Genomic DNA, 13,151 nt, shown 5'->3' with positions numbered 1-13,151 from the left:
AATGTATTTATACTTGTTATTTCAAATATGTATATTATAAATTCCAGCTTTAATTTATTCATTTAATTATTGATAAATGAGTCATACTTTGTCCTCTGTAAAAATGTATCCCATTACCCTTTGTACAAATATTGGATAATTGATTAGCTAACTAAACCATCTGCTCTCCTCCAAATGCTAACCCAAGTCAGGTATTTCTTTTTTAAAGTCTGAGTAAGAGAATAATTGATCTTTAGGAGTGAACACCAGGGAGAGCCAGAGAGCAGGTTTAGCCTGTGTATATAAACAAAAAACTGGGCCATAAAATATGTTAAGGTTCAGTTAAAAATAATGAGAAATACTGTTGCAATACGTGCTACATTATATACATTTTATTTTATTTTCACATATATATATTTTTTTCATATATATATATATGTATATAATTTGCAGTTACAAAGACACCTGCTTACATAATACTAATATTCCTGAGCGTTTTTTAGCTTGAGGCCTGGTATATCTGCATTTTAAGAGCTATACACAACAGATTATCAGCTTCCATAACAACAGTACCTGACATGCATACACATAACGATAGGGCAAAGTACCAAATGCAAAATGGCAAATGCATCACGAAAGCAGTTTATAAGTACCGGGGCTTTCATATCATCAAATTTAAAATGCATTAATAGTTAGTCTGAGAAAGTGTGAACATAAGGCACTACGAATACACTGGTTTGAATGAGTGTACTATAATACATATGGTTACATAAAATAGGATTAAAACTTTAATGATCCCCTGGGGACGGGGGATCATTGCAGCACCAAAATGTAATGAGAGTACAGCAAAAAAAAAAAAAAAAGACTATAAATAATATATAGCAGGTGCTATACACTGGGCGTAACAAATAATTTCAACAGGTCACATACATTTTAAGTAGAAATATTTTAAAAGTACGAAAATATATGTATCACAGCATTATGAGTATGTGCAAAATACCAACAGGAGCCTAAAAATGATTGGAAAATAAGAGAAGAAAATATATACATAGCAATTTTTCATATGAATGACAATCTGTACATATTACAATACATACCACAAACTATGAAATGGCAAAATAACAAGCCCCTCAGTGAAGCTTTCTGTGCGTAAGAAAAACAAACTAAACGTAAATATATTCGTACTCTGCCAGCAGATATTACCTTATTTACAAAAACAGCCTAATGAAAAGTAACTGCATAAACTGTGACCACATTATTGGGGAAATTCAAACCAATATCGAAAGCAAAACTGTAACAGCGATTCTCAATCCGAATGAGAAAGAGGACTGTCCTTCAAAGCTGACATTCTGTTAAGTAATTTGAACAAAAGAGAAATAACTGCTTAAATTCACATTCAAAATGTACATTCTGTTATTATACATTCACAACGAAAGCATACACTTTTACAATCTTTGAAATACCAAAGAGCTTACACAAAGTAATGTGCATCATTTACAAATGCATAAAGGGCAAATATATATATTCATGTTTCTATCTGTGTATAGAAAAAATAAAAATCTTTTGACAACATGGTGCCCGATGCAAAAGAAAATCAAAAAATGACACGTGAGAGGACTGCAGACGGCTCAGCAGGAGTTCAAGAGGCCCGCGGTGATGTTGCTGGGAGTCCTGCGATACTGAGCCTTGGTGTTAGTGACCGCGCCGTGCTTCTGTCGGAGATGAAGCCTCAGCTGACTCTTGTGTCTGAAGTGGAGGTCACATTTTTCACACTGAAGAAAATAATAATACATAAATTATAATCACTTTTTGTGAACAGGAAGTTTCTAACCCCAGTTTTAGTTCATAGATCTCCCAGATTACCACTCAGGACATAACTATTGATAGGCACATGGATCATGGAGGAAAAGGGATTACTCTATTTAGCCAGCAAACACAGTGGCTTAGAAGAGAAGACTGATTGGAGGCTTACATGATAAGGCTTCTCTCCAGTGTGAATGCGCATGTGGCTCTTGAGCGTCTGAAGGTGGCGGAAGTGGGTTCCACAGATCTCACACGGGTACGGCTTCTCTCCTGTGTGAATTAAAACGTGGGCGCGAAGATGGGCCACCTGCGGGAAAATGAAGAAATATATTAAATACATACAGACAGACAGAGGCAGAGCTTTGCAAAAGCTTTCCCGGAGATGTGGCTGTGGCTTTTTTTGTTTTCTCACCTGGACAAATCGGGAGCCGCAGGTCTCACACTTGTATGGCTTTTCCCCAGAGTGGATCCGGGTATGAGTTTTGAGGTTGGCTGGTCGATTGAACTGAGCACCACAGATGTTGCAGTGGTACGGCTTCGCACCTGGAAGTTAAGATCACCGAGTTGTGAAATTAATTACACAGTCACATCCCTGAAGTCCACGTGATAGTGCTTTAAAAAGCCAACGCGGACTTATCAATCCTACCTGTATGAACAGTCTTGTGGCTGGCCAGGTTGCCCTTGTAGCGAAAGGCAGCCTGGCAGCAGTCACACTTGTATGGCTTGTCGCTGTGGACCTGGACCATGTGGTCTTTCAGGGAATCTTCATCACTGAACTTGGAGTCACAACCATTGCAGAAGTAGGTGTTGTTTTCTGTGGGAAGAAGTATTCAGTCATACCTCAGAGCATTTTTATGCTAAATAATCCTACCAAATTATTCATCTTAATATATATATATATATATACGTGTGCACTTACCACAGCGGGAGGGGGAATACTCTGAGTGTAGTTTGGTAGTGTCGTCTCTGCTGTATGAGTCAGGAGAAAGGTGACCCATCTCCATGCGCTGAGGGCTGTCACAGCCACAGGAGGAGCATCTGCGGTGGCTACAAAGAGAATAAAGACCATATATATTGATTCATATAAAGGGAAGTTATTCTGTTTAACTAATTTATAGTACGTTTCATTTTACAGTTTTGACAGTGACATGTAGTTTTACCTGATGCTGCTGCAGGTGCTGCTGCTGCAGCTGTCAACACTCTGAGACATGGGCATCTCTTCTCTGTGCTCGCTGGCTCCCTCGTGTGACTGGACCTCACTGTGTTCACCTGCTCCGCCACTTCTGCAGGGGCTCAGTGTAGGGGACATGTCTGCAGCATCAGCGTTGCCTCCCTGAGCCTCCTTTTCATTCTCATCAGGAGTTTGGTTCATAACGATGAACTTGTACTTCTTCCAGTTGCGGGCCTTGGCGTCTTTGGGGCAGTCTGACGGATGTTTGAGGCTCAGGGTTGCATTTCTGCTGCTGCTGGACTCGGTGGGAGAGTTTGGCTGGCAGTCAGATCGGAGTGGGCTTTGAGGGCTACAAATGACACCTTTGCTAAAACCTGGAGACAACCTCAGGCAGCTGGTTTGCGGGTGCTGAATACTTTCTTCCTCCATGGGAGCAGCAGGCCCATGATGGCTCCTGTGGACTCCTGCTGGTTGGATGATGGTGGTGGGGAAACTGGGGTGAAATGGCAGCGGGTGGGGGATGATGGTGGTGGAGTCACTGTGAGTAATGTTGGTGTTGGGTACCTGCGAGCATCGTTTCTGGGACAAAGCCCCCCCTCTGGTAGGGGCGCTGATCTTATGGGAACCTTCCAGCTTCCCAGCGGGGACATGGAGGTCACCGTACACATGATAGGAGCCGGACGTGTTAATACCCCTGAAAACATTGGGGATGTTGCACCTGCACTCCTGGACAAAGGATGAGGTTGACGTGCGGACATTTCTTAAGTCTGTCTCTTTTTCATCAACAGGCCTCAATGCAGGGTTCTCCTCAGCCAGATGTAATGAGTTGATCCGTACCTCTTCAGTCTGCACGTTCAGAGACTGATGCCTGCAGAAACATATTCAACTCCACATCAGATTCCTTCAATATACAAGTCAAGAGATTGTGTCCTATCACATTGTCTGCTGTCTTTTACCTGGATTTGATGAATCTGTGGCAGGTGTCAACCACATGTTCCATCTGGAGGTAGATGGCTGTGTTCATGGTGGCCAGGACCAGACTGTCTTTAAGGTTCAGACAGGATGTGTACATGAAGTCCAGCAGGATGGAGAAACCCTTGGGGTCCACTTTGGGGTCTAAGCTGATGGCACTAAGGTTTGCATTCTCGGGGTTCATGAACACGGTATAAAAGAAGCCACTATAAGAGAGCAACAGAGATGGAAACCATGTTTTATCATCTATTAAGGTGAGATGACACAACTCTGCATCAGTTCTATATAAAAGGTGTGCAGGTGTGGTTCTTTTATTCACAGAACTCAAAAAAGTCTCTTCCTTTAACAGGTTAAAAACATGTCCATAGGTACTCATGCTGCTGAACTCGCATCTCATGATGGTGCGTACCTGCAGGCCACCAAGATTGCCTTGTGAGCATGAAAATGCTGCCCGTCCACCTGTATGGTGACATCAGTCAGGATGTTCCTGCTGCGGAGGCGGTTGAAGTTGAGCAGGACGTCACCTGCATGGCGTGTGAACTGAATGCAGCCATCTGCAGTCGTGGCCATGCTGTCACAATCTGAACCAGGGCAAGAAAATAATGAATCATTTGTTAAAATAAGTTAAAAGTATCAGTGACTCTAACATTGATCCACTGCTAAATAAAGGCACATATAATGTATTATGAGCACAACATTTCAGAATGAGTATATTGGAACCAATATGAGCACAACTTTACTACTGAATAATAACACATGCTCAATAAAAATACATCATCATCAATTCTGACAACATTAGAGATGAGATTTATTTTGCAGCATTTGGGCTTTAACTTTGCAGCAAGCAAAATCTATAAACCAAAACGCACTTAATTAATTTTTTAATAAATCACACTCGTATATATATTCTTATAATATAAGATAACACATATTCTTATTATTATATTTCATCACCTCCGGCTCATAGTCATTCTTCAGTGATACAAGCCTTCAGGGTTTTTAATCACAACAATCTGACAACTGTCTTGACTTTGTTCTGTCAAAAGGCGGCGTCATTGCAAAGAGAAAAGTAAGAGGGAGGTTTACTAAACATTTTGAGCCATGCCTTACTTCTTATTGGGCCTTAATGACAATGTTATTACATCGGCTATTACCAATATTTTAACATAAATTATTATTGAAAACTGTGATATTTCGTCGGATCAGTTCTTTATAACTTAGAGCAACGTTTATTATAATTTTGAGGCAACAACAACGGACGTAACCACAGATAATACATTAATAAACTACAGTATAAGTAAACACAAGTCCTGCGTTTCTGAACTCTAGGTTTACAATGATGTTGTCTGTAATTTTCTCATCTGCCCCTGCAGTTTTTCCAGCCTGTAGCAGAGCTGACTGCTGGCAACCTGCAGCCTGTAGGTTGTAAACGTGTTTGACGTTGAGCACATTCCGTCCTGGCTGCTCTGATTAGGTTGCCAGTACACAGAGAGGTTTCCCCTTCCCCGATACAAGTACAACTCATCCCGTTTAACCCATTAATATTTACTCCCCTCCTGTTAAACTAATCTCTCCGGTTATTTCTAAACCTCTAATATTGGACTAAACTGAGACAGCATGATTTGGTAGTATGTGATTTCAAGGAGTGATTAGTTTTCGCTGCGTAACTTCGGCTGTAAGCCAAAGAGCAGGCCAGCACAAGTCCGTTCAAGTTTAGAAATACGGTTTAGCTGTCATTTCTGAGGACTGTGCCGCACTTTCTTATGCTTTTACTCTTCTAAGTGTTTAAAAAAAATGTGTTTTCTCGATTTAAACTAATGGTACAATCACAAAGTCGTCGGGCTCTGCGTCGGAGACATTCAGAGAAGTGAAAAGATTGTTTGTCGAGGAAAGAAAATGCGCAGACAGAAAACTAGATGTGACTGAACCAGACCTACCGGTCCTGTTGCGCCACTTTTGGCGCAACAAGTATTTCACATGCCAAATGTTATGTCAAATGTTGACACAAAATAAAGAGACATTTAACATTTAGCTACTACCAAAGACTGCTGCGCTGGCTGAAGGTTATGGTCGCAAAACTGTTGTTTGTTTGTTTTTTTCTCCGACTGCAGCTATTATCGCTGGTGCTTAAAGAACAAGTGATACAATTATATGCGAACACATAACCTGAAGCAGCACTTCCGTCTAAAACACAGTCAAAGACAGTGCAGCTGTCAAAACCAGCTCCCATAGTTCAAATCTCTTAGTTCACTTCTAGCTAAAGGAATCACAAAACATATTCAAAATACTGAATAAATCCAGCCCCGGTGCAGCCACATGAGCATCTGCTACTTCACTACACTTCTGACCTAATGCTGAGAAAATAGGAAGGAAAAAAAATGTCACCTTGTAAAAGTTTCCTCGAAACTCTGTGCACATCCAGTTCTGAGAATCCAGTTCTAAGAAACACAGCGGCTCAATTCTCGGAAATTTAACAGAGGACCGTACCATCTTCTCCGGGGCGGGGGAGCCCCTCACTGTCATCTGCCTCTTTTCAGCACTGCATCGGTAATAATGTAACGTGTAACATATGGGTGCTTAACAAACACACGCATTAAATCACATTTGTATGTTTATGCGGGAATATAGCAGAGATTTGAGCGGGTTTGTAGTTTTCTTCTGTGTGAGTTAATCTCCCCGCGTCGTGGAAGGGTCCAAGTGCAAGGTCAGCTGACCGAGTTATAAATACCGTGGGGAACATGAGAGCAAGTTATCGCTGTAAACCTGCCCGAGGTTCTACGAACAGTCGAGAAAAGTCAGTCAGCATATCTTCTAATAATTAATAATAAAAACATATAATGCCCCCTTTTAGTTGTGTAGTTTTACATATTTGCGTCATGTGTTTTTTTCGCTCTGAATAACTGCTTTAGGCAGGAGCCACGTTCATTTGGATAAACTGATAAAGAAACCTCTTGGGAGTGGGCTAATAAATTTCTGTCAATACTTTAGGCACTATATTTATGTGAATATTTTATTTCTGTCACTTCTTTAAGGGCATTTTATACAAGTTCAAAGTGAACATTTGAATGGTCTTCTGGGGAATTCTGAAATACTGATAATTTATGGGTGACTTTTAATCTCACTTCTCAGTGTGTGTGTGTATGTGTGTGTGTGTGTCATTTTTATTTTTAAAGTCACACATAAGAAAGCAATGTGTGTGCGTGTACGTAAAGTCCTCAACTCTCCAAAAGGCTCACTTGCATTCGTCTGTGTTCCCACCACTTCCTGTCTCATTATCTTAGCTGTGTATTAATCTGGTAACACTTCGATACAATAAGGCAAACAAAAATTCTGAGTACTTACCAGTGTATGAGTGTATGAGTCACAATCGACATGTCCTGGAACAAGCTCTTTAACGAGCAACTAACAAAAAGTTCCAGAATAACTGTGAATTAAAGATTGCTGTTTGCAATGAGTAGTATAAATAAAATGATACAACGATAAGATAATAAAGAACAGACTGCTGTATATAGTATATACTATGTTTATGAATCAGTGTGTAATGACATGCTCCTTGATATTTAACCATTGTCTCAATGGCTTCCCTCTGATTAACAGTGACTCATCTGCTAAATGGCACAAAAGCACCACCTAATTATATCTATTTATTGTTTGTTACTATTTTTGTCTTTCCTCAAGTAAATTTGCGTGTTCCTTACCGACTCCTTATTAACTGCTTAAGATTCTTATGTAACTTGTTACCTTAACCTATTCAGTACCCTGTCCATATGTACAGATCAGCTCCACTAGTATGTTAAACATGAATTTGGTGGACAGGCTTTAGCTTTGTGCATGTAATCATACTGTATCTAACAAACTGCAGAGTATTATTGATTGCTATTATGATTTAAATGAATATAACATCTAAACTACTAACTAAAACTTTACTCTATAAATGAAATTACCTTTGTGTTGAATGATGACACAATTTGAGCACATAGAGCACGATCATGTTCATCTACTTCACTTCTCTGTTCAGTTAAATCTAATTTTAAAAAACAAAAGGGGTTTCTGTGTTTTGAGGTTGTTTATAAATATATAGAATTACCCTCTGCTGGCATCATCTTTCACGCTCACTAGCAGCAGCAGCAGCAGCAGCAAACATTCAGGCAAGTTAGACCTTTCAGTGGGGGAAAAAAAAACAGAACTACAGTAATTGAGAACTAGAGCTAGAAAACTGTGACTTTACTGAGGACTATTACAGAAATACAACATTTAGACTTGATTAGAGAGTGTGGATTTGATGCAGCGTTTTCTCCACTTTTATATGCATTTGCTCAACATTACCTTCCACTGTGGTCTTGTGCATGCATATTACAAACTGCAAACACCTTTGTTTTTAACCATTAATAAACCAGTGTCCAATAAAGCTGAAAGAAAATTTAAATCTCGCAAGGCACATCATCAGGGTCAGGACTCAGCAGTTTACGGGAAGCAAATTTAGCAACATTAGACACAGTTAAAAACAAATATTATATTGCTGCTAAAAGTATCAGCCTTCCTTCCACCCACACACAGAGCAGCTAAGTTTCCTGTCATTATCTTTGTATGTTGCAGAAAAAGAAAAAGAAAACTCTCACACACTGTGCCTTCTCCCATTAAATAAATGTGCAGTGCAGTTCAACAGGTCTAAATTACAGCTGTTCAGGTGGCTATGGCAACAAAGCAGGTCTATTTCTAGTTAATGTTTTCACCCTACATGTTTTTCCCCTGCGGTTATCTTTAGTGGCCTAAGTTTCTGTGGGTTGTTCATCTTCACATCCTTTGAAAGAAGCAATAGTTTTTGGTCTGAATGAGAAGAGACGAAACTTGTTCAGTTGGTACGAGAGCGTTGGCAGAAAATAAACATCTGCTTTTCTGGCTTGTTAGTTTATTTGCAGGCAAGAGGATGTATAGGTTTGATTAGTCAGCCTTTCCTTTTCTTATATCAGCGCAGCATCTTCAATTTCACATTAGGGTTTGCTGCTGTGTAGGACCAGATAAGCTACAGCAGATGTGATATCTGTACATTTCAAAGTCTAATCAACATAATTGCCCAAATATAGTGTGTTTGGTTTGTTTTGCAGAATAGATATCTTTTTAGACATCTTTTTTTTCTGCAAGGAAGTTCTGATTTTGGTTCACCACAACCTGCAGAAAGACAAGAAATATGACTGTTATTGCTGTTGGTCACACAGATTAACCCAGTTTTGTAAACCAGGTTAAATTCATTTTAAAGCAAGTAGAGGTCCTTTCCAGTGATTTTACTAATGCACTTCCATAATGTTGTGGGTCTTACCAGACACAGATTTAAAAAAGAACAATCAAAATTGAAGCAACAGAGGCAGAGATCTCCAGACTTTTAGTCCCCGGTGTGGGTCAAGTTTGAGAAATACTGGATCCTACATTTCCCACAATGCAACTTCATAGTGTATTTCATTGGAGCCTCTCTGCCGCATAAATGCCTATATATTTCTCCTCACTTCCAGCTTCTAACGCAGACTTACGATCATTTGTAGTCTCTGAACCCCGTCCGAGAAAACCCTGACGACATCACTGTGACATCACCAGGGTAATTTTCTAAAAATGTTCCTCTAGAAGCACAAAAGAAAAAAATATAATAACATGTATAAACAATAAAATGTATTTTTGTTGATCATCATTGTTAGTCAATGTGTGTGTGTGTGTGTGTGTGTGTGTGTGTGTGTGTGTGTGTGTGTGAGAAAGAGACATCTCATTTTCTACCAGTCCCATTTAAAGAATCCATGTCATGAAAACAACACTCCATGGGATTTTTGCCAACCAACCCTGGAACGTATTTGCTGCCGTTCGTCCTCTGTCCTGCTCGGCCGCCTAAAGAGGCAGTGCTATGTGTTAACAAACGCCCCCCACCTTCTCATGAACTCTACTGACCTGGGGCCTAGACGCAGACGGATATCAACGTGCCTGTCCCAAAACATGACCCAGGCACATGGTTGCCTGACAGGGATCAAAGGTCACATCAGTTAAATATGACTCTAAAACTAGCTCAGTCTTTGCAGACATGTAGCCTGAGGGGGAAAGAGAGAAGCATTCATTTCTGCTGAACCGGGAGTATGCACTTGAATTTGGGGAGTAGCGTGCAGAAGAGAAAAATATCTTGCAAGATCGATGTGCTTGCAAGATATTAAGACTGCAGTTTTACATACCACCGAAAGGCAAAAGAAAGTTCAAATGCTCAAAATGCAAAAGAGTAAAACAAGGTGCATAAAAACACCTTGCTCATTTATTTATAGCACAAAGCTCAGTATCATTTTTCAACAGCTGTCGATGAAGTATATATTGCGCACAAACCGTGAAACACTGAATATGGAAAGTTCATGTGAGCTAAACATAGTGAACTTTGAACTGCTTTCATGCAGCCTGCATGGGCCTGACTGAGAAGTACATATTTAAACTGCAGGTGGTATGTGGTCTTTGTGTAATAATTGTTGAACCTTGAGTGACCCTGATGCATCAAGTATACAGTGGAGCCAACAGCCAACAATGTGTTGTCAGGTCAGCTCTTTATAGCACTGAGGAGATTTTACCTTAAGTGAGAAAAACCTGAAGTGTGAAAGCCGGTTGTGTGGTTGTCTGACTATAAACAGTTTTTTTCCCCAGGTCTTGACCTCAATGAGAGTGGCTGATTAAGTAAAAAGTGTGAATAACTTCACATGAAACACAACACATGACACTGTAGAGCTGAAGAATTAGATTAGTCGACTGAAAAAACATGTATTACTATTTATTTTGACAGTGGATTAAGTTACTCAAGTGAAATTACAAAATATATCCGCCCTAGCTTCTTAATTGTGAGGATTTGTTGTTTTTCTTTGTCTTGTGCGATAGCATTTCTTTTAGTTTCACTGTTTATTGGACAAAATAAGCTACTTGAACACATTAACTTGGTCTTTTGGACGCTGTAACAGGCATTTCCCAAGGCACAAGACAGCTACCATAAAACCTGATGACATTTGGGTCTGAAAGGGAAGAAGGGAGGAGGGGACTGTTTCATATTAGCCCATCAAGATCCCTCTCAGCACTTGAGATATAAATTTTAATTCTGTGTTTTGTATTCCAACTTTGCATTGCTCTGTTTGTTTGTTTGTTTGTTTGTAATTGTGGAAAGTTTCCACCTCATCTTATTTTTGTCAACGCCGGAGCTTTTGCTGTTGTCACAGGTGCACAGAGTTTGAGCAGATGGAAAGAATTCAGAGCCTTGCTGTTCATCCTGGTTCAGCTGAGCACAAGATAATAACAGATAGGGATTACAAAGAGCAAAAGTTGGTGATTTATGACACATCAAGCAAGTTAGCTCTTACTGATAATTTATTAAGATTAAAAACATTCATTTAGATTTAACATTCCCATTGTAGAATGAGTTCCTGAGAGTGTTTTCTGAAGCAAAAATAGGCCAGTCTGCAAAGTTCTTCTACTCTGGCCAAAATATAAATCACAATATTTGGAACATCTCATTGGTTACAGGTCATCTGAGGACAGCGACTCATGTCCTCGTGGTCCAACCTCTAATAAAACGCTTAGAGGGGATACATGAATGGTGGCTTTGTTGCACCAGACCAAAGAATGCATCCTCAGTTGTAAGTGGCTAAATGGATTGTACATCATGCACAAGCAGGGGGGTGGAGTTGAGGGTGCTTGAGCACTTGCCCCTTTGCCCCTTGATATTCAAAGTGCCCTCTTGTCAAGGCATATTGTATGTTTTTGGGTTTTTCCGCCCGTAATCAAGAAGAATATTTAACAATTAACAATAATTTAGCTAAAGATAAAATGTCCTGGCTGCCTTCAGTCACTCTGCTTCACATGATGACCTCTCACTTGAGGTCATCCATGACGTTCCCTAACAGAGTTGCAGCTGCGACCTGGGACGCCGCAGACAGACACTCAGTTGGAAAAATATTGGGATTTTATTTCTCTCTGAAAGGGGGAGATTTCAGCTGCTGGGTAGTGAGGCTTACAGCTGTATTATGTGAATTATCGGTGTGTTTGTTTATGTATAAACTGTCTAGGTTTATTTTTTAGTCTCTCTTGAAAAGGAGATCTCAGTGAGAATACCTGTTTAAATAAAGGATTTACAGAAAAATAAATAAAACATACTTGTTTTGATGTGTTTTACAAGACAAAGTGAGCATGCACGTTAGTGGGTATTTGCACTTTTCACAGAACAAGCAGTTGTTAGCCGCCAGCTAATGACAAAGCTGCGCTGCTCAGGAAAGACGAAGGATTTTGACTGGCGCCTTATCTCAGTTTGTCTTTGTTGTGGGTGAATGTATTTCAGTTCACTGTTTTAGAGAATCTATCATTTTAATTTCAAGTAGCCTTAATGTAAAATGGCGGCCAATTTAGTTAATCCCACGTGACAGCTCCGACTGTTTACTGGCATTTACCAACCCTATGGAGCAAACGTGGCCCTGGTAGATTTCTGCAAAAAGGGTATGACATGTCACATGTCACTCTATCACCTTCAAATTGTGCATCAGTTATGCAGCATAAGTTTAATGGTGGTTCTCTGGTTGTTTTGCCAGTTTGGCGGAAAGAAGAATCCAATCCTGTCTCACTTATTGATTAGAATAATACGACTCTGTGATGTTTAATAGGTTGTAATCATTGACTCAGTATGATGCAGTTTAAATTCTGTTCGAATATGGTTTGCTATAATTCAACATAAATCATGTTTCTATATGGTGTTTTAAAATCTTGTTAAATGTGCCGCTTTTTAACTTTGAGCACCTGCCCCTGTAAAGGTCTCTGCATGGCCCTGCTGCTGTACATGCAGAGGAAAGGTCAACTCTGAGGATCGCTGTGTGCAGTAAATCATGCGGAAAGCTATGTGTCACCGTTTGAGGGCTGGTCAGGACAACGCACATCTCAGTAGGAGTTAATTGCTAATTAACTTGCTCATTAAACGCTGTATAAATGAAGATTATCACGATGCCGAGAGTGGAAAAGTTTGGATGTTGATCGGCAGCCAATTCATACACGGGGGGAAAAGAACAAACCATCTTCACTGAAGGAGAATTGAGCGCAGTCTACCTTGACTATATGGAATGTGAGGCCATAAATGTGCGGAGTCAATATAAACACATATTGCAACACTCCAGCTCTCACTACATGTTATCTGTGGAAAAGTACCAGAGCGCGCTGGGTCACCATGGCTGATTCCCCTGTT

General features: G+C 40.1%; 1 protein-coding gene across 3 annotated transcripts; it reads right to left on the bottom strand.

Annotated features, from left to right (window-relative positions):
* Window positions 1-356: 356 nt before the first annotated feature.
* On the bottom strand, window positions 357-9,594 carry bcl6ab (BCL6A transcription repressor b). Of its 3 annotated transcripts, none has more exons than XM_056390340.1 (9): window positions 9,451-9,594; window positions 4,335-4,506; window positions 3,910-4,131; window positions 2,943-3,821; window positions 2,702-2,829; window positions 2,429-2,596; window positions 2,195-2,325; window positions 1,952-2,089; window positions 357-1,751 (listed from the first exon to the last, which is right to left on the bottom strand). In XM_056390340.1, the coding sequence occupies exons 2-9, from the start codon at window positions 4,493-4,495 to the stop codon at window positions 1,608-1,610; spliced, it is 1,971 nt and encodes a 656-aa protein (XP_056246315.1). In that variant the 5' UTR covers window positions 4,496-4,506; window positions 9,451-9,594; the 3' UTR covers window positions 357-1,607. The 3 variants fall into 3 exon arrangements, with proteins under 3 accessions (XP_056246315.1, XP_056246314.1, XP_056246316.1); XM_056390339.1 differs by lacking the exon at window positions 9,451-9,594 and adding an exon at window positions 6,311-7,329; XM_056390341.1 differs by lacking the exon at window positions 9,451-9,594 and adding an exon at window positions 4,880-6,240.
* Between the last annotated feature and the right edge of the window lie 3,557 nt (window positions 9,595-13,151).

Source organism: Seriola aureovittata, chromosome 12 (assembly GCF_021018895.1).
Source record: "Seriola aureovittata isolate HTS-2021-v1 ecotype China chromosome 12, ASM2101889v1, whole genome shotgun sequence".
Lineage (NCBI taxonomy): Eukaryota > Metazoa > Chordata > Actinopteri > Carangiformes > Carangidae > Seriola > Seriola aureovittata.
Note: the sequence above shows the minus strand (reverse complement) of the source record. Positions and strands in the feature narration are given on the sequence as shown.

Coding starts and splice junctions, on each gene's coding strand:
- bcl6ab (XM_056390340.1), bottom strand. CDS start 4,495: ATGGCCACGACTGCAGATGGCTGCATTCAGTTCACACGCCATGCAGGT. Junction 2,597..2,701: donor GTATTCCCCCTCCCGCTGTG/GTAAGTGCACAC, acceptor TTCTTCCCACAG/AAAACAACACCTACTTCTGC. Junction 2,326..2,428: donor CCACAAGACTGTTCATACAG/GTAGGATTGATA, acceptor CTTAACTTCCAG/GTGCGAAGCCGTACCACTGC.